The 22,468-nt window shown below is 28.6% G+C and overlaps 1 protein-coding gene across 2 annotated transcripts; it reads left to right on the top strand.

Annotated features, from left to right (window-relative positions):
- Window positions 1–1,906: 1,906 nt before the first annotated feature.
- LOC130670331 (amyloid-beta-like protein) lies at window positions 1,907–21,705 on the top strand. Of its 2 annotated transcripts, none has more exons than XM_057473700.1 (13): window positions 1,907–2,427; window positions 11,451–11,504; window positions 11,615–11,746; window positions 13,378–13,504; window positions 13,851–13,941; window positions 14,183–14,313; window positions 16,394–16,851; window positions 16,949–17,122; window positions 17,245–17,316; window positions 17,397–17,587; window positions 17,721–17,881; window positions 17,986–18,260; window positions 18,356–21,705. In XM_057473700.1, the coding sequence occupies exons 1-13, from the start codon at window positions 2,362–2,364 to the stop codon at window positions 18,611–18,613; spliced, it is 2,190 nt and encodes a 729-aa protein (XP_057329683.1). In that variant the 5' UTR covers window positions 1,907–2,361; the 3' UTR covers window positions 18,614–21,705. The 2 variants fall into 2 exon arrangements, with proteins under 2 accessions (XP_057329683.1, XP_057329682.1); XM_057473699.1 differs by having other exon boundaries at window positions 1,909–2,427; window positions 16,940–17,122.
- The last annotated feature ends 763 nt before the right edge of the window (window positions 21,706–22,468 follow it).

The raw sequence follows: 22,468 nt of genomic DNA, 5'->3' as shown, positions 1-22,468 counted from the left end.
TTATTAAACCGCCTGTCGTTACGGTTCTCTTCCAATCACGCTTTACTTTTTTTATTTAAAAAAAAAAGAAGGAAATTAACTAAAATAAAATAGGATAACAAGTCAAAAAGTAAATAGAATGAAAAATCTTAAAGTGCACCAATTCCCTTTACTTGTAGTGTATAACCAATCTTGATTCAATGAGAAAACGAATGAGTCACTCGAGTTAACCGCACGCTCATTCTCATCCTCATCGTACAACGTACATTCAATTTTATTCTATTTCCTCAGACTTATTGACCTAACATTTAAACCAACTTGTAGTAATATTCTCGACAAATGTTCTGCAAATGGAAAAAATTTTACTTCTGTTTGATTTTAAATTTTAACTCTGCTAATATTAACAATATCTTGTGGTAATTTTACATTATACTCATTCACATTAAAAAAAAAAAAACGTTTAATTTTAACAATGTCAAGTTCTCTAATAAAAATTTACATTACTACTTTAAATTCCGCTGTTCAAATATTATATATTTTAAAATCTCTCAAATAAAAATTTTATTCTATCGATTTTTACATTAAAATTCTTATATATTTCAAAGCTTCATCTCATCATTTTTCCAGCAGTTAAAAATGTCATCGAAAGGATCACGATCTCGTCATAAATTTATTATTAAATACCACATATTTTATTTATAAGTTGTACGTTCCCATCACTTTGATAAATTACGAAATTATTGCCCATAAATTATTTAATTAAAAAATGCCGAGCAATTGAATAATCACTCATAAAAAAAACAAAAAATTACGTAAATTAATTTAATGAAACACAAAAACTTTTAAAAAATTGCATTTAATTTTTATTTGAAATTTAATTCGTTAAAAATTAAAAAAAAATTATCGAGATATTTCTTAAAGCTTTTTATTCAATCGAAATTACTTTTTAATGCAAGCCATTTAATCTATCGAATTAACTTTTTCGTAAAAATCAATAATCTAAATTATTCAATCTTATTTAAATTAGATTTAATTCGTTAGATAAATTTTTTTCGTTTTTATATACATTAAATTTTCAAGATAAAAAGAATTTAACTATCAATTAATTTAGACAAAAAAATTTTTAATTATTTGTAGAAAATTTTTTTTTTATAACCATCTAATTCTCTTTATAAAAATGAATTTTTTAAATGACCCTGAAGTTAGTAGACAATTGATAATTTTTGGATTTTTTTTTCAAAAAATCAATTAACAAAAAAAAAAAACTATGAATATGCACATGTAGAAAATTTAAAAAACTACAGGTGCAATTTTTTAAAACCCTTTTTTTTTAATTTATCACGAGTGTGAATGTAGCAGACATCAGACAAATTTAAAATTATAAATAAATAGAGTAAATAATTAAAAAAATAATATTTATAAAAAATGCACTTATTAATTTAAAAATTTTTTAAATGCGCATTTTTTAAAAATTCCTATTTTATTAATTATTTACTTTATTAATAATTTTAAATCTGTCTGATGTCTGCTATCTTTACACTCATAATTTATCGTTTTTAAAAAAATCCAAAAATTATTAAACGTCATCTACTTCAGTATCACATTATTTAAAATGATCAAATTAATAGATAACTATAATTAGATATTGAATATCATTGAGACACAAAGACGTGAAATAGAATTTGTGGGATTAATGTGGTTTGGATTTGACAGCAGAGAGCTTTAGACAGAGAAATATACAAAAAATACTGTCTAATTTTTAAAATAACCGGGTTCCCGCCGCGTTATCGACTGACGTTACTGCGCATCCTCATGACGCAGCAGCCCCCAATAAACGTTTCTCATTGGTTATTAATTCAGCGCCGCCATATTGGCTCTTTCACTGTCGTCCCCGTCGTAGTTCGGTGGTCTGATGGTCTGATCGAGCGACCCACCCAGCGGGTAGCGAAAACGAAGGAGCCACAGTTACGCGGCGGTAACCGTGCGGCGCCTGATTCTGGCGTCTGTCAATTCTTCATATATACATATATACCTAAATAATACTGACTACATTTACGCAATAAAATATTACGATATATTATTATCAGAACAAGTATTTAAATACAATACAGTAACAATAAAACTGACATATCAATTCACTTGTGAGTGATCATTAAGTGATTTAAAAGACGTGACATTACGTGTGTATTTATTTATCAACTCGTGTATTTTATTTAGTTTTTTTTTTTATCCATTAATTTGTGATTAGATAAATTATTGATTTTAACTAAAGCATAAAAAATAAAATAAACTGTAGGCGTTTTTAAATTTTATAACAAAAGGACGACGTGCTGCGCCGGCAGCGGCAAGGAATTTTTTAATTTTAATAGTGTGAACGACAAAATGTCAGTAAGGATGATCAACATTTGCCTGACAGCGATTATCGGCCTCCTGGTGGCACAGACACAGGTGAGTTTTATTTTACGTCGCATTAATAACGATCGATTATTAGTTTTTTTTTTTAGTCAGGTAATGCGGCAAGTATGTTATGTATGAGGTGTGTAAGTGATACATTTTTATTACTAAACTGTGAAGATTTCTAGAGACATCAATGCTGGCCTGGTAATTTTTTTTTTTCAGTTTTATATGAACTGATGTAAAATAATATAAATAATAGACTACAAGTAGCGTAATATCGATCGAAATTAACGAATAATTCGATTACTTGTTAAAACGACGTTTTGTAAATGGAGTGAGAGTGAGGGAGTATGAGAAGTGAAGAGAAGAGAAGAGTGAAAGAGTAAGAGGGGTTCAGCATAGCCAGTACATACGTTCTTTCTCTTTCCCTTTTACTTTGTCTGTCTCGTCCAATCTCTCTTTATTCGCCCTCGCAATCTCGTAACGCCTCTAACCTGATTACCGGCAGCATAACGCGGATTTTCGTATGATGACGTTATAAAAGAGTTCATAAGAGCTCAAAGACAATTTAAGGGAGTACGTATTTTTTTTCTTTTTCTTTTTATGTCAATGTCCGAAAAGAAAAATTGGTCTGGGTTTTCGATGACTCTTTTGTTTAATTTTTTATGCTTGTTTTCTGCTTTTTTTTTCTTTATATTTTTATTTTCTTTATTCTTACCCAGCAAATTTACCATCTGCCGCGTAATTTAAATTTCAAATGGTCTGGCATCCTCCCGCGGTGGGGCTGACTCTGTTTGCCGAGACTGGAGAGCGTCAACTGCAGAGACGCAGGAAATTGCATGAGGTTTGCTTTAGAGTAGGAATAGGAAGTAATATATATCTATAACATATATTGAATATATATATATATATATATATATATATATATATATATATATATATATATATATATATATGTAGGGCTGTGTAGATGGTAGCGTGTGATAGCGATTTCTCTCTCGATCTCTCAATTGTTATCACTATCTAAAATCGATTTTTAAAATCATTCCTATTCTAAACTATACTTTATCCTTGACAATTTTCTAAGACGTCTTTTCCATTATTACTATTATTATTATTATTATTATTATTATTATATTTTTTAGTCTAAGCTTTTTCAATTTCATGGCAGTAGTCATATAGATTGGATTTATAAATCTGACAATTCGATTTCTCGACACGACTCGACCTGGTTTGCAAGTGGACTTTTAATAAATTCAAATCGCGTCCAGAATAATCGCTGGCAAGTTGAAGAAGTATAAGAAGAAGAAGAAAAAGATGAAGAAGTGAAAGAAGAATAAGAAGAAGAAGGAGCTCATCTGATAGCTGAGATGAGATAAGATGAAATGGGAGTAAAAAGAGTAAGAGAGATGAGCTTTGAAAAGTTTGTCGAGTCGACGATCTTATGACATCGATATTCGTCTCCTTGAAACCTTCTTCTTCCTTGCCGTCTATTATATTATATCTTTTCTCTTCTTGACACTTTAGCACAGTGGAAACTGTGACTCGTTAAGTCTGATAATTGATCGTTAGTATATTAGTGAGAGTCTGTTAACACTGTACTCACTGATAGCAGTAGCTAAGTTAAGTAACAACAACGTATGCTGTAGTAGTATAAGAAGAAAATTACGAACAAGACAAGAGAAAAGATGATGAGAAGAAACAAGAATTAAAGAGGGGATTTATTATTCTTGAGAGTGTAACGAGGGCGCGAAAATTCAAGAGATGAAAAGTATAATAATGGACGAGGAGAAAATGCAAATACGAGAAGGCAAAGCACTAAGTGCATTAAATGAATCCTCTCAGACTAAATATTATGTAATAAATAGGTAAAAAAGTCTTTATCATTTGATTTTTTAAAATTTTATTTGTATTCATATTTTTTTTTTTAATTTGTTGCTACATTATAGATTTTATTTGATGAGCTAATGTAGCAAACATTTATTTTTTTTTATAATGGTTAAATATAAGTATTGATTTAATTGAATAACAATGTACTCCCACATGTTTATTATTATGATGAAAAGGAGAGAGAGTTGTAAAATCATTGAATACCGTTGACGCATAAAGTTAGATTGGCATATGGATCGATGATGATGTGTATTGTATGCTATATAATATTATTATTATTTTATATATATTGTTTTTGTTTTATTAGTAGGTGTGGTAAAGAGTGTGCGAAAATAATATGATATAACAATTGCGTCATATTTAAATATCAACATGACACATTCATTTGTATACAGAGAAAAATATAAATATTTATACTAATTTTAAATATTAAAGTTAAAAGGAAAAATAAATAAAATAAAAAATTATAATATATTAATAATGAATATGAAAGAAATAAAAAAATATTTTCATATTTATGTGTGTTCAGTAGTTACTGCCGTTGAATGAATGGTATATATGCTTATAGCATAGCATACAACACTCTACTAACTCTCTACTGGTCTGCTGAAGAAAACGACGGTAGCTTTTACATATTTATTCATTGCGGCTAAAACCCGAGAAAGAGGTCGCGAGTCAAAGAACCGAGAGACGTGAAAAAATAAAGTATATATATATATATATTTGAGCGTAAGAGAAAGAGAAAGATAAAAATGATAGTATGAGAGAGTAAAGTTAAAAGTATATAGAGAAGGTGTGATACGTGCAACGAAACGATGAGTTGAGAGAGTAGAGAGTGACGATACGAGAGGGGACGAAAAAAGCCAACGAAACCCTTGAGAGTCTTAGAGCTGTGGACATTGTCGAATGTTCTATGGAGATGAATAAAAAAAAAACGATATATAAAAGCTGATGAAAAAAAATAAATAAAAAAAAAAAAAAATGAAAGAAAAGTAAAGTAAAAAATAAAAGGAATGAGAATGAGAATAAGAGAAAATGTGTGTTGGATTTTCTTCAGTCGACTCTATTTTCTTTCGCTTCTTTTACTTGTATCCCATTCTATTCTTTTGATGCACGCAGCCAAGAATGGAACATTTGTATCGACCTCAAGCTTACTACTATAAACCCAAAAGACAACACACAAAACATAAGACACTACAAATGACATATATATCTATACATATAAAATCCACACAAAACAACACATCAAGCATCAAGACAAGACCGAAACGCTCGAGTGCAACTTCCGATCTTGCTTTCTGGTTACGAGGAGAGATGACTAATGCTCCATGCCATGACTTCCACTTAAGTGATCATGCTTTCAAAATAGTCTCGTATCGTACCTTTTATACTGTTTGTGTTTTCTATTTATAATACAAAAACCGATATTCATATATATGTATACGGTTATAAAAAAATCCTTAATATATTTTTATTTAAATTGATTTTTTTTTTTAATATTAAAATTCAAGGTTAATGGTTCTTTTGCTACTCATTACAATGAACTTTTGATACTTTAATTCAAGTATTTGAATCAAGACTTAACGTTTTAAACTACCTGTTATACTAAGTTGAGATAATTATGAAACAACTTTATTTAAAACATTTATTATAAATTCATGTAATACGTGCTTCCTTGCAAAACACTCTACTTATTACAATTGTGATAAATTACACGTTGTTTAAAGATCATGAGATCATGAGCGGTATTATAATAGCTTTCAATCATACTCCAACTACAAGTGATCGTAAAAATCTTTTATTTGTAATAAAAATATTTAGAAAAAAAAGTATATATTTTTGATTTCAATTAAATAATATATATTTTTATACTGAACAATTATCAAGAAATTAAATTAAAAAAGAAATTTATTGTAAACTGTACACTGTAAAAAATCGAAAGTGAATTCGGAGTGATCAAGGATTTTATTTAAATCCAAATCTACTCCGTCACTCGGAGTTTAAAAAAAAACACTTCGCATATGGAGTAAATACCCAAGTCGAAATAATAGACGTAAATTGAACGTAAATTGAACGTTTTGGACATTAAAAACTCAATTTGACAGCTTTCAACTTATTCAAAACGGAGATTGGAGTATCATAAATTCAAAACATATTTATCATAAAACTAAAACCTATTTATACTTCAAATAAGAAAACATAAGCATACCAAAAAATTTTTTTCATCGATTTTGTACTCCTGGAGTATAATCACGTCAATTCCGTAAAATTTTGTCGTCCGCCTTTCTGGCTCTTAAATAAAAAATTCGTATTTTGAAAAAAAATTTTTTTCAGTTTCATACTTCTATCTTTAACACTATATATTTATACCTGCTCATATATTATGATATCAAGGTTATGAAAATTGTGATTACAAATATTGAAATAAATTAATGAATGTGATCATTAAACTCAAATCATAACTCATGAAATTACCAATTTTTTATGAACCAAAATACAAAAAAATTGCTCAATTTACTTTCAAAACGTTAAAAAAGTTCAATTTACGTTCAAAACGTTAAGAACGTTCAACTTACGTCTAATATTTCGACTCGGGTAGGGAGTTTTTTCCTGTGGAGTGATCTGGGTTTTATTTAAATTCGCATTCGCTCCGATTCAGAGTTTTAATATTAAAATGAATTCCCTTTCGTAGTGAATTTTACTCTGAACCAGAGTTTCGATATTAAAATAAATTCCTTTTCGGAGTAAATTTTACTCCAAGGGGAATAACTAAATACATAGTCATCCACTCCGAATTTAATCCGCGTTCACTCCGCAAATTTTTTACAGTGTAAGGTAAGAGATCCAAGACCCGAACAGAGAACTCTAGTAACCGATCACTCATGTATTTGTATATTTATATAATCTAAATTTTACTAAATACAGATTTATAAATACATGGAGGGATCGGGTACTAGTTCTCTGATCGGGTACTAGGTCTTTTATCTTACACTATAAAAATTGGTAGTGAAATTGGAATAACTACGGATTTTATTTAAATCCGAATTCAATTTGTCACTCAGAGTTTCGAAGTTTTTACAAAAAACTTTTTACAAAAATCACTCCGGATGCAGAGTAACTAGAGAATTTGTTTTTTCAGCAGAGCGATTTCGAAATGGTCTGGATTTTATTTAAATCCGCATTGACTCTAATTCGTAGTTTGAATATTAAAATAAACTCCCCTTCGGAGTAAATTTTACTCCGAGGGGATCAAATAAATAAATAGTCATCCGTTCCGGATTTAATTCGCGTTTACTCCGAAAATTTTTTACAGTAATAATAAATTTTGCATAGTAAATTTATTAATTAATAACTGTCTATTTAAAGTATAAAAGAAATGGTATTATCTTAAAAATTCATTTCTCATTTTAATAAAAACGTAATAATGGAAATAGGTCAGTAATAAAGATTCATTAATAAGGACATAAAGAAACCGATTATTAATATTATAATTATTATTCGTTATTAAATAATATTACTATTATAATTTTTTTAATAAAAATAATATGATAATATTATATATAAAAGAATCGTTTAACGCTATGCCGGAAGTCCTGTGAATTCACACCACGTTTTTAATAAAGCCAAGTACAAGTAGCAAGTAGACGTGTCCTGAGGCCTTCTCTTCTATTCTATTCTATTCTGTGTAACTATTCTTGTGATATTCGATTCAAGAAGCATAGCGTAATCGACACGTGATAAAATAAAACTTTACTTTTTGCACTAAACTACTTCATCCCCTTCCGGGTTATAATTTGTCTCAGACTTTAAACAACTACTTGAATTTTTTTATTATCATTATATCCTTATTATTAGTATTGCTATTAATTTTTTTTTAATTTTACAAGGTTTCATGGGTATTGTAGTCACTTATGTGCAGAAGCACAATGACTCACGACCCCATGGAAGACATGAAAGAGTCAGTGACTCATTGTTAAAATGTGCAAACCCTCAAGAGACATAAAATAATCAATATCACGGTACTTTAATTAAATTATTTTTTTATTTTTTAAACTCATGAAAAGCTTTTCACTTGACTTTATTTCTTTATTATGTATGTAGTTCTCTTTACTTTATTTTACTTCACTTAACTTGAATTAAATTCATTCATATTTATATGTTGATGATATTTAATTTGTATACAGTAACAAAAATAAAAAATACTCCAATTAAACTAAAAAATTTTTTGATTCATAAATGTATTTTTTTTCTTAGAAAATTTTTGATGTTTTAGAAATTATTTTGAAGTTCAAATTTATTAAATTTTCATTGAAAATTATAAAAAAAAGTATTTTTTAATGTATAGATTTTTTACAAATGTATACACAGAAAAAAATGATTTCTCGACACAAAAAATTTTTTGCATTACGAATTGAAAACAAAAATTTTCTTGAGGCGATAAAAAATTTATTGCAGCAAGAAATACTTTTTTCTGTGCATAATTTTTATGAAAATCCATATTTAATTTCAGTAAATTATTCAAAATAAATTTTTTAAGTAAGAGAATATTTATTTTCTTGCATAGTGTAACTTTTTTTATTGTATCAATGAGATTTAATGATGTGAGACATAAAAATCGATGACACTATAAGTAGTATGTGTAGTACATGTAATGTAAGTGGTAATATACACATGAAAATATTCATACAAGTAGTGTCTAGAGAGTTGTGGGATACGTTTGAGTGAAACTCGAGAGAATCAGAGAGCAAGACCGAGATATTTCTCGCGTGGGTTATCTTCAATCTGTGAACGATAAGACGATGTCGGGTGTATAGGTAGCATTGGTTGACCTGTGGGAAACGCTTGGTGTACCCAATCACTCTTTCTCGTCTCCAAGGAACTAAATGTATATAGTATATAAATATATATATCTCTATGTGTGTATACATTTCATTTAAAAGAGTCGTACATCTATGCCAATCTTTACATTTTCTATTTGTGTACATCAATATTTTATTAAAAGTACCATCTAACGAAAAATCAATTTTATTTAATAAAAAAAAAAAAAAAAATGTAAGGTAAAAGACCCAGTACTTGATCAGGGAACTAGTACCCGATCACTTATGTATTTGTATATCTATATCTACCAAATTTGACTAAATATAGATATACAAATACACGGAGTGATCGGCTACTAGTTCCCTGATCAGGTACTGGGTCTCTTAACTTAAATAGATTAAGAATTAATTACTTCAAATGGTTAATCAAATAATTGAATATTTGATTTTTTTAAATAAATAATGATTTTTCAATTATCTTCTATTTTTAAATTTAGAAAAATTTGAATACTGAAAAATTGAGAGTGAATTCGGAGTAATTACGGATTTTATTTCAACTCGGAGTTCCGGAGTATCAGAAAAAATTACTCTGCATACGGAGTAAACAAAGAGTTTGTTTTTCCAGTGGAGTAATTTCGGAGTTATCTAGATTTTATTTCAATCCGCATTCACTTCGATTCGAAATTTGAATATTTAAATATACCCCTTTCGAAGTAAATTTCACTCTGAATCAGAGTTTCAATATTAAAATAAACTCCCCTTCGGAGTGAATTTTACTCCAAGGATTAAATACATACACAGTAATCCGCTCCGCATTCACTCCAGATTTAATCTGCGTTCACTCTGCAAATTTTTTATTCAATATGTCATGTAGAAACGTTAGAATTTTATTTTAATTTTTCACAATTTATTTTATTTTATTCATTTAATCTAAAGGAGCATTCTACTGTCAAGTGCTCAAAATATATCATGTTTGCTGTGATTTTATTTAGCTCTGCAAATAAATAAGGTCAAAGCAATTTTTTTTTCTCACATTTTTATTAAGGTTTTATGGACAAAAATTTTTTTTTTCATCCAATAAAAAAAGATTGATTTTACGCGCCTCGTAACGCTCAGTGATTGACGTTGTTCAATATAAGTCGTGTCACACTCTTTTAAAATGAAAAAAAAAAAAAAAAAAAAAAAAAAAAAAAAAAATGTCTATTATTATTAAATAATTTATTATGTCGTAATAATATTTTTTTTTCGATTAAAGCTAACAATTGATAAATTGGAATGCGGTGAATTCTTTCTTTACTTGTCATTACTTTTATGACAAATGATGTCTTATAATATTTAATAATTAACTAAATTGTTATTAATTCTCCACACTATTATTTTTAACAATGATTGTATAGAAATTCCAATTAATTTATGTTTAGTCGAAACTGATGAAAAATTTTACAAATATATAAATATATATTTGTTTTAGTCTTCAGAAATACGGTTTATTGTCTGCCACATATATGTTTTTTTTTAAACCGCATATTTTGGCGGGGTATTGATGAAAATTTAATTGCCAGGATTCCAATTTTTAAAAAATTAAGGGGAATCAGAAGTGAGATAAAAATTGAAGTTCAACAATACGGTTGATTCTTAATTGAATATTCTAGCAAAGATATTTTTTTTTTACCCCAATTTGTTTTTATAACAACGCAATTCTGACACTAACTATCATATATATATATATATATATATATATATATATATATATATATATATATATATATATATATATATATATATATATATATATATAGATATTTTATACTATTCGATTACTTCTAACAGAAATAAATGGAAATATTTAACCCATTCGTTTACTGGCAATATTTTAATTAATAAAATTGAACAATTAAAAAAAAATTGCTGCCATTTTTTAAGGAATTAAAATCATGATTTGAATTCAGCGAGAAAAAATTGATTAAATATTTTTATAGATTATCAGTAATCTAGTCTCATATATTTTATTTAAAAACTAAAGATTGTTTTTTTGTAGATTTACCTTCATTTTATTTTATTTTTTGATAAATTTATCATGTAAGCGAAAATATTTATAAAATTATATTAAATTTAGTATTACTTTTTAAATTATAACTAACAAAGTAAAATTAAATGTTTAAATAACATTCGTTGAATTAATTAATTAACTTTTTAATTAAGCAACACGTAAAAAAAAAAAAATTCAATTTTTTTCATACACTGGAAAATTCTTTGAACATTATTAATATTGAAGGATTTTAATTACAACCGTAAAAAATGAATTGAGAATAAAATTCCTATAAAATCATATTTTTTCATTAAATTTATTATTTAATTTGATTACAGGCCGTGTCAGAGAGACTAGAATTGGCACCAGCCGGGGGAAGATCTGAGCCTCAGGTATTTAATTATTAAATACTAAAATATATATGAACATAATCCACAACAGTATTTATTCTATATTTTAATGAATTTTATATATTACTTTTTTTTTATCATTAAAAAACTAGGTTGCTACGCTTTGTGAAGCCAGTGAGACGTATCTTGCACAGCATATGGGCGAACAAGGACGATGGGTATCGTCAACGGACACAAAAAGCTGCATGACAGACAAACTGGAGATTCTCGAGTACTGCAAGAAGGTGAAAAAAAAATTAAAATATACACATTATTATTTAAAAATAAACTCCAACAATTAAAATTCACAATATATATATATATATATATATATATATATATATATATATATATATATATATATATATATATATATATATATACTGATGTTCATGTAGTATCATACTTCATTATGCAGTCGTTTTTTCTTGTATATTATAATTCTTGTCATTATAATAATAACAACAGCAATAAGAAAAATAATTATTTAGAGTTAACGAAATATATGAAAGATATGATCTCGAGTTAGCAGACAATTAACAATTTTCGGTTTGTTTTTTCAACAAATCAATTAAAAAAAAAAAAAAAAAACTAAAAATATGCACATGTAGAAAATGAAAAAAACTACAGGTGCAATTTTTTACATATTTTTTTTTTAAATAATTTATCGTTTTTTTTTAAATCCAAAAATTATTAGATGTCGGCTAACTTCAGGATCATTAAAACACAGAGAGCAGTATACAGTAAAAAACGAATCATCAAAGTGTAAAAAAAAAGCATGTGTTAAAATTCTGAGTGAATTTTTAACACTTTCGTGTGTCAATTTAACACACAGTATTTATCTTGTTTGAACTGACGCAAACGATTGGTTTTTTAACACACAAAAATGTTATTTTATACAAAAGTAACACTTTTTATGTTACTGTCAAATCAACACACAAAATATGTTAAAAATAATCTCGACCATCACAAAAGAAATCTTGGAAAATTTGATACTTGTAACACATACGCGTGTAACTTTTTTAACACTTACGATATGTTAAAATAACATATAAATAAGTGTAAAACGTTCGATTTATACACGATATGTATTGATTTGGACGAATCCTTTTCTACTGCATACCGCCCACAAGATAAGATGATGAGTAAAAGATTGTCCAACAGTTTGATCTCTATTTACTTTAATTACTTAACAATTAGTACATATAATAGTTGAATAATTAGAAGAGCCTACAAACTTAATTGTTCATATACATATTCATTCGACAACTCGAGGACGTATAATATAATAATATATTCAACGAGTATTATATATAGTACAATATAACGTGTTGTTACAGTAGTATTAGTAGTAGTAGTAGTGGACATAATAAGCGTAGTGGTAGTTTCACTTCTACTACTACTATAATGACATTTTAAAGTGAAAATTCATAGCTAAAATGTATAATACCAAACGATCATCTTGAACGAGATTTAGCTAATCCATTTATACGGAAAAGCGAGCCGGAATCCGCCACAGTGGTCTGTACGTTAATCGTCCATGCAATCGCGAGAAACGCTTACCATCCTAAGGATCACTTTAATCTGCTTAGTTTTGGGATCGGTTTTCTTGATCCCCCCAACTTGTATATCCCACATTGGTAATCTGTATCGATCATTTTCGATCACTAAATTTGAATTGTTAATCCGGATCCTCTCTATAGTTCAAGCGAATAAATTGCGGTACTCATAATAATTTTAAAATAAAAATTTAAAAAAATGAAACTGTCATATTTTCTTTTTTATTAATTCTTATCTGTTAAATTTACTAGTCTCTTGTGATGGTATTCTGTTATATATCTCAATACTCATAAGTAATGTATACTTTTATTTTTAGGCATATCCGAAGAGAGACATAACGAATATTGTCGAGTCGTCTCACTATGTACGAGTTGGCGGCTGGTGCAAACCTGGCCGAACTAAATGCAAACTGTCTCGATGGGTCAAGCCGTACAGATGCCTTGGTACTTGAAAATATATAAATCTATATAACTGTCTATCTTGAACCACTCCAGACTACGGTTTATTGATCAATTTAATAAAAAATAACACAATAAAAAATTCAACAAGAAAATTTATTTATGAGTTTTTTTTTTATCAGACACGTGTTTATTGATTTGTTAAAAAAAAGTATTAAATTATACGGTTTAATATTTAAATCGATAGAATTGCATTAATTGATGTAAAAGAGGTGAATAACCTCAAGTGACTCATAAGTAATATTTAGTAATAATAATAATGATAAGAATCAAAGAAAAGATGTTAAATATAGAAATTTTAATCAATTTTTTTTATTTTTTTTAATCACAGAGGGACCTTTCCAGAGTGACGCTCTTCTTGTACCAGAAGGATGTCTCTTTGATCACTTACACAATCACACCAAATGCTGGGAGTCTCACAGGTAAGACTCGATGAAGTTAATTATTTTAATTAAATACTTTTTAACTCTTTAAATTCGATCTTTAAAAATCACTTTCTGTTTCAAAAAAAAAAAAAAAAAAAAAAAATGTCTACCAAGTGAATTTATACTTGAATTATAAGTCAATAAAAATGACGTGACATATACATGCATATTATAACTACGTTAAAGATCATTTTACAAGATTAAGTACATAGTCATGTATATTTGTTTATGACTCTAGGTGGAACTCGACGGCAGCAGACACATGTCGAGAGAGAAACATGAATTTACGGAGTTTTGCGATGCTATTGCCTTGCGGAATATCTCTCTTCTCCGGTGTGGAGTTTGTGTGCTGTCCCAAACATCTGAAAGGTAGTTCTATATCTTTGTAAATAACTTAGCTTACTTCAGTAGCCCTTGCATTTAAGAAAAAACTAAATAAATTAAATATAAAAAGGCACAAAGTATATGGACAATATGACAATGATAAGTAAACTCGTGGGCACAAACACGTCAAAAGGTGACAGGTAAAAGCCTGACGTATTTATATTTTTTATGTAGTGTATTGGCGAGAGAAAGATAGCGTCAGAGAGTGAGCAAGCTGAAGAGGGTTGAAGAGGCGTAATTTATCGAAGAACACGAGGGTGTATTAAATGAGTAGGGTACGGCCTTCTGTGTCCTAGCACGTTTTGCTTGGCGCTGCTCAAGCAATCAATAATGTACGTCTACGTCGACGACTGCGCGTCGCGACGACTCTATACAACATATTCCTTGTCCTTTTCTATCTCCCCAACAAAATAGACGATATATATATATATATATATATATGTATACACATACACATATACAACATAGTTATATACATTACTACGGTATATCCACGACGCATAAAACGTCATGGAATTCCGGAGATAACGTAAATACGACTGGCTATCTACTGGCACTCGCAAATGGTTACCAACATAAATGATATGTATATATATAGAGGTATAGGTACATATATATCGTGACATGATGACTTGAAGCCTTGGTCCAACGTTCAGGTTTCGTCTATTCAGCATTCGGCTTTATCTCCGTTAGAATTGCGGCTATAGGACATCCGTTCTTCTTTTACTTTTTCTTGGTCTTTATAGTCTTTTTTTTTTTTTTTTTTATCCAACCGCCACCCTCGTCAGGAGTGAGCTCGATCGATCCCTCTTCTCACTCTTTTGGTCTCGCTTTGATTATCGAGTACCCCAAACCAAGCCGACGATGCTTCTCGTTACGTCTATTGCACAGTAAATTGCCCGACTCAATGCTTTAAGACACAAGACTTTGTGACCTACACATGTACAAATACACATCCAACGACTACTGAGTGCTGTATTATTAACAAAAAAGAAAAAAAAAAAGAAATATAAAAGAACGTTCGTCGATGAAATTCTCAAGTCTTTTATATTTATATATATATGTACATTATTTTTTACTTTTACTAACGTTTGATATAGGCTGCAATCGAAGACTCGACGTTTCCGCTCTGCTTTCTATCCATTTATTATTATTATTATTATTTTTTGTGCTTTTATTATCATTGAAAATAAAAATAGGTAACACATGAAAGCCGAGTAAGTTTATATCCACTGTTAGATAGATATAATATACTACTTTGCCGCTGTGACCTAGATATAAAAGTGCAATGTTGAAGAGAAACGGCATAGGAACTTGGACACGCGGAAGGATGTCGTGAAGATGGCTCATCAAGTCCACCAGGTCTATTCTTCTTGTTCTTAAAAAATAAAAAAATAAAAAAAGACGAAAAATGAGACAGTAGGTCTCTTGAGATTCTAGTTAGTCTTGTGTAGCTGTGGGCTACATCATTTCAAACATTGTTTAAATAAGTTCTATTCTTAAAAAAGAACTCCACAGAAATAAAAAAAGAAGTAAATTAGGGATGAAAGACTGCACGATGTTTCATGTCACATTGACGTACTGCTAATTTATATCTTGCCTAAAGTTAATTTAAGTAAAATGAAGATCTGCGAAATTGGTTGAATTTTTTTGTTCGAATTGCATGATTCAATATCCGTATCCAATCAATCGGCCGTAGTAGTTGGAGAAGTAGGAGATATAGATATAGTAGTAGTGCTCAGTTTGCAAGAAAAAGAATTTCGATAAGTGGATTGTCGTATCGCAGCCCAAATGCCGCGTCGTCTTTCACTGCAGAACTTGTTCTCTTTACTCTTTTTACTCTTTACCTATACTGAATTCTCACCAAACTCGTGAATCGTTCCAATCGTTCTGACGCGCCGTGGTATTCCAGACGTGATGGGAATTTCTCGGTTACTTGCCAGAACTCGTTGAAGCTTAAGGATTTTATTTATAAACGTAGATGATTAATTTCTTTAGTTGTTTTGTTTTATTTTTCTTTTTGTTTTTAATTTATCTAACATTTTGTTTTTTATTTTTATTCCAGATAATGTTAAACCAAAAAAACCAATTGATTTACCGGTTGTCAAAGGCACAGAAGATGATTTAGACGAAGACGAGGATGATTTAGACGATGATGATGACATTGATAGTGATGGAGACAGCGACAGTGAGGCTGACAATGAGGACGATGACTCGGATGGTGATCTAGAGGACGTACTGAGTGATCAAGCGTATGAAGATGAGAGCGATGAGGCATATCTTGATGATTATGACACGACAACTGCAAGCAGTAAACCCTCAACCACTGTATCAACAACGGAGAAAAGTAAACAAGAAGCTACTGCAATGCCTGTACCTGTTAGCTCAAGCTCTCAATCACCATCACAGCCCCAGGGGACACCTGATCCATATTTAACGCACTTTGATCCACGTTCCGAGCACCAGAGTTACAAACAAGCGCAAATGCGTCTCGAGGAAGTACACAAAGAAAAGGTTACAAAGGTAAATCGATATATTATTTTACTATATTTTTTTTTATGAGGAGGAAGGTGGTGCCATTGTCGCGATCTGTTTGCTGCAACTTTTTCAGGTGATGAAGGACTGGAGTGATCTCGAGGAAAGATATCAAGATATACGTGCACGTGATCCAGTTGCTGCTGATGCATTTAAACGATGGATGACTGCTAGATTCCAAGAAACTGTTGCGGCTTTAGAAGCCAGTGGTGCTGCTGAGAAACATCAGTTAAGTGCAATGCATCAGCAACGAGTTCAAGTGAGTATAATTTCCCCTTATCAATCCTCGCTTATCTTATCCTGAAATATTTAATCTCCTTTGGAACGTTAACACGACGAGGCTCAATGTAATTAAGCTGATAATTATTGATTAAATTTTAGGAAGCTGTCAAACAGAGAAATGAAGAGGCCATGTCATGTTACACTGCTGCGTTGAATGAAACACCACCAAATGTATATAAATTATTTATGTATTTATTTATAATAATTTGATTATTAAAAAAAATAATATATAATTTTATTATAAATTATAGATGCACCGAATTCAAAAATGTCTGCAAAAATTGTTACGTGCTCTTCATAAAGATCGACATCACACAATCGCTCACTACAAACATTTATTGGACAGCAGTCTGGAGCAAGCACAGCGTGAGAAACCAGCGACACTTGAACATTTAGCTGAAATTGACAGGATTACAAATCAAAGTCTCTTGATGTTGGAACGGTAGAGACTAACAAAATTATTTATTATCCATTCACCATTGATCATACTGATTATAATGAAATGGGTTTTTTTTTTCAATTTTTTTAAATAAAAAAAAAATAAATATTAAATCATTATTGAAATTCATTCATAGGTATCCAGAATTGAGTGCTAAAATTGGACGGCTGATGGATGATTATGTATTGGCCCTCAGGAGCAAAGACGAGACGCCGGGACTTCTTCTTGCTATGACGCGGGAAGCTGAGGCTGCTATTTTGGATAAATACCAAGCTGATGTAGCAAGCAAACAACAAGGTACATATTTATAATTCAGCATTTATCTGTTTGTTTATTTATTTATTTTAAAATTAAAGGTAGATCTGGTTATTACTTAATTTAATAAATATTTGTGTTTACAGAAAAGGAACATCAAAAGCAGTTGGAGCGCGAACGTAAAGAGCAGCGTAAAGTAGAAAGGGGAGAGCTGCGTACGGAGCAAGAACAACACGAGGATGGAGATCCTGTTATTGAGAAGAAAGATATAGTGCAGCCTCCAATTGAGCCACAGCAGCAGCAACAGCCACAACAGCAGCAGCAACTGCAGCAACAACAGTCAGCAGCTGCCGCAATGCACAACGAGGGTATTATCAGAGCTGCACACAGTATGACTCATGATGTTTCGCATTCAGAACCCGTAAGTTTAATAACAGTACTGATAAAAAAAAAGTTATTACTTTATTTTTAAATTAATTTTTATTAACAACGTGTGTGATATTTTTTGGACTCTAGGGATATTCTGTGAGGCGAGAGATTTATCACAGAGAAAGCCGTTCAGTCTACTTCACTTTAGCATTTGTTGGTATTGCACTGGTGGGTGCGGCACTTGTTGCCGTTGCAGTATTCAAAAGACGCAGTGCCAGGAGCCCACATAGTCAAGGATTTATAGAAGTTGATCAAGCGGCAACTCCTGAAGAACGACACGTCGCAAATATGCAAATAAACGGATATGAAAATCCTACTTACAAATATTTCGAAGTGAAAGAATAAGTTTATTAGAATTAAAACAAAAAGAAATTTTCTTTTTTTCTTTTTTTTTTTCCACAACGATCGGTAAGAAGATAATCGATCATAAAAAAAAATTATCTACACACTGTTTGTCTCATTAATAACTTTCTCACCCACATCTCCCTTGGAGAAATCTCAGAATCTCATATAGCAGTTCGTGATTTAAAAAAAAAAAAGTAATTAATTAATTAAATAAAAATTAGTTTATACATGCTTTCGCGCGATCCTGCAGAATATACTGGTATATTAAATATATTAACGACCGGCTGGATCAGAAAAAATTTTTTTAATTAATTAAAAAAAATAAAAAAATAAAAAAAAAAAACAAACGTCTAATTGTTAATCATCTCAAGACGTATGATATTCTAAATGTGCCGTCCGTCATCGTAATCACGTGCCATAGAGGCGAGACATTGTAGGACTTTGATGTTTGGAAGCGCAATCATGTCTTTTTACAACACCCATACATACACATCTCTTTCAGAAATTTTTTACTTTTGTTCTGATATTTTTCAAGATTCTTTACAGTTTATTATGTAAAAGAATTTAAATAAAAATAACAAAAATAAAGTAATTAAAATAAAGTATAAAAAATATAATTAAGAAGCCGTAGCTTGGATCTGGCAGCCGTGCAGGCAATCGACTGTAGCTTTAACTGCAGAGCTAATTGAAGATATTTATAACACAATGAATATATAAGTAAATAAATGAGTAAATGAATGAGAGCTAGCTATTGTGTAGCATGTACGCGAAAGTATATGAAACGCCATAATTATTTAAAAAAAAAAATTACAAGTATTCTTGAAATATCAGAACGTCCATTGATAAGAATTTTATTTTAAACTCGTACTATTTTATTATTATTATCATTATTTATAACGTCCACTGCCTGTTATTATTTTTTATTTTTAAAAATAAGTAACCAGTACTTAATTGTTCGCTATTTAAATTTTATATAATTTAAGAAAAATAACAAACTTAATTTTACTATTATTGATATTATTATTAAAAATTTATGTTAATTACTAATTTAACAAACAAATTTATATTATTTTATCATTCCATAAGTCATTGTTTATTTACACATTATTATTATTTGAATTATTAAAAATATTTATTTAAAAAAAAACAAAACGATCGTCTCGTTAATTTCTTTTTATCATTTACTCAATTAAATTTTATTGCAGTGCGACATAATTACCTCCTAATAACGTAAAAAAAAAAAAAAAAATTGAAACCATTAATTATTAAAAAAAGTGGCGGCTGTTAAAATTACCTTCAGTTTTTTTTTTTTTATTTCATTCTCAAAAAATCGTTCATACAATAACTATCTTAGGATAATATTAATGGTACATATACATATATGATGAATACAGATAATATAATATGAAGATAATGAGAATGATAAATATATATATATTATATATTACACACGTTTAATGCTTATATATTTGTATATGATCAAGAGATAGATACACCCACCTTTGGCCCGGATATCCACGCGTTACTTTTTAATTAAAATTTTTTATTTTAACCATCTTACCCCTTATAAAATAAATATTTGAAGAAAAACAAAAATATAAATTATAAATAATTAATTTAAAGAATTAACTTAATTATTTCTTAATATTTTTAATACTGAGGACACGTGCGACGTAATAATTATTTACCAATTAATTTAATTATCATAAAAAAAATAATTACGCTTGATTAAAAATTATTAATGGTGAATTTGATTAAAAATTATTAATGGTGAATTTGATTAATAATTAATTTGCTTGTTAACGCATTAAATAATTTTTTTTTGTGGTATTAATATTTAATGGGTAAATGATAATGATTAATAATTAATTCGTCGCACGTACCTCGATGTGAAATGATGATGGATTGGCCAAGGTACATACACACTAAAACGACTACACAGATACATATACACGCGGTAAAAAAAAGTAAATGATTGAATAAATATAAATATAAATAAATAAAAAAAAAAAAACATACTCTTTACTGCTAAATGTTATATTAAAAATATTATTTTAGATATGTTAAGAAAATAAAATAATACAGCAATTACTACGTGAACGTCAAATGACGAGGATGAAAAATACAGCAGATAGCATCAATACATTTAAATAATAATAATAAATAATATTAATGATAATTGAATAATGATATATAACTATATGGCTCAATAAAAAATAATGAAATAAAATAAACGAGTATATATTTATATATCATTATAAATAAATAATTATGTACCTATAGTGTGTAGTTAAAAAAAAATGAAAAAAATAAAAAAAAAAGCATTGTCGTATGTAAAACAGGACTGACTCCGAGTCACAGGTTCTGTGTAAATTTATCAAAGTTATATTTTATTTTAATTATTATTTATAATTAATTATTGTTTTTATTTAACAGTACAGTCCATTACCACGATGGTAATTTTATTTATTTATGATTTTATTTGATTAAAAAAATAAAATAAAATAAAATTGATAAGAATTTTCGTGGGATTGGACGTAACAGTATTAGAACGATTGGAGCATATCAGTTTGATAAATTTAATTTTGAAGGTAACTGATTAAATTGTTTAGTGACCTTCAAAATTGTCCTGTGACCTGGTATCAGACCAACTCTATACGTAAGTTTAAGAATTGATTTTTGTAAAGAGGTAATAATTCTATACTGAAATAATAATACTTACGACTTAGCTTAATTAATTAATTAATTAAAATAATAAATAAATAAATAAAGCACGTGAGGTGTGAAAAGATTAATAAATAAAATAAATAAAAAAAAAAATATACGTCCTTCAGTAGAAGTCCAAGTTGCAAATGGATTATTAATAATAATATTAAATTATCTGATCTGGTATTTATATTTTATACTAATTTTAACTTTATTTAATGACACGTAATATTTAGTTTCAGTTATTGATAATAATTAATTAAAAATCCAATTCCTTTTGCACTCCCTGTTAAATTACTTGGATGTAAGTGAAAATTCCTTTAAAAAAAAAAATTAATTATAAATAATTGCATGCATATTTCAGAATTATTGTTAATAAATAAAATTATTAATAAAATAAAAATAAACAGTTCAAAATGTACAGCCGATTCGCCCAAGTTTCGCTTCGCACATATGAGACACTTATTAAATATATTTAATTAAATGTGTGTCATAAAATAATTTTTTTTGTCATTGTACAATAAATATTTATTAAAAGAATGAAAGAGGGAGAGAATGTCAGACGAATGATTATTGAAAGAAGAACAGGCTCGTTAGAAAAAAATATAAATAAATAAATAAACAAAGAAAGCTTACTATTAACAGCAATATATCGAAGATTACATTTTTTTTTTAATTTAATTCAATTTTTTTTTTAATTAGATACGTTTATCCGCAGTACGTATTAACTAATTAATTTCTTTAATTTTTTATTAGTTCTTCGGAGTAGACTTAATAAATTAAATTTTAATGCGGATAAAATAATGATAGTAAATTTTTCTTTCTTTTCTACTCGATCTTTTTATTTTCCCGTAACGTAAAAATATAAACTTGGTAAATTATTGTGTTTGTGGATACATGTAATTCTACTTATCAATAAAATATTTAAAAATACCTTATTTATGTTATTTTTATTTGTGTATACTCATATATATTTTATAAATAAAGCGGAATAAAATTTTAGAGCTAGAAAATATAAGAAATTATGATTACCTCGACTGTGCGAATAAATTTTATATAAGGCGTCAAATATGTACTTTTTTTTAGTTTATTGATCTTCAGAGATTAATTTATGTTTCTACTGCTCGAGTTCCGGTCATAGATTTTTAA

This window comes from Microplitis mediator, chromosome 6 (genome assembly GCF_029852145.1).
Source record: "Microplitis mediator isolate UGA2020A chromosome 6, iyMicMedi2.1, whole genome shotgun sequence".
In the NCBI taxonomy this organism is placed as follows: domain Eukaryota; kingdom Metazoa; phylum Arthropoda; class Insecta; order Hymenoptera; family Braconidae; genus Microplitis; species Microplitis mediator.
Note: the sequence above shows the minus strand (reverse complement) of the source record. Positions and strands in the feature narration are given on the sequence as shown.

Coding starts and splice junctions, on each gene's coding strand:
- LOC130670331 (XM_057473699.1), top strand. CDS start 2,362: ATGTCAGTAAGGATGATCAACATTTGCCTGACAGCGATTATCGGCCTC. Junction 11,505..11,614: donor GGGGAAGATCTGAGCCTCAG/GTATTTAATTAT, acceptor TTAAAAAACTAG/GTTGCTACGCTTTGTGAAGC. Junction 18,261..18,355: donor ATGTTTCGCATTCAGAACCC/GTAAGTTTAATA, acceptor TTTGGACTCTAG/GGATATTCTGTGAGGCGAGA.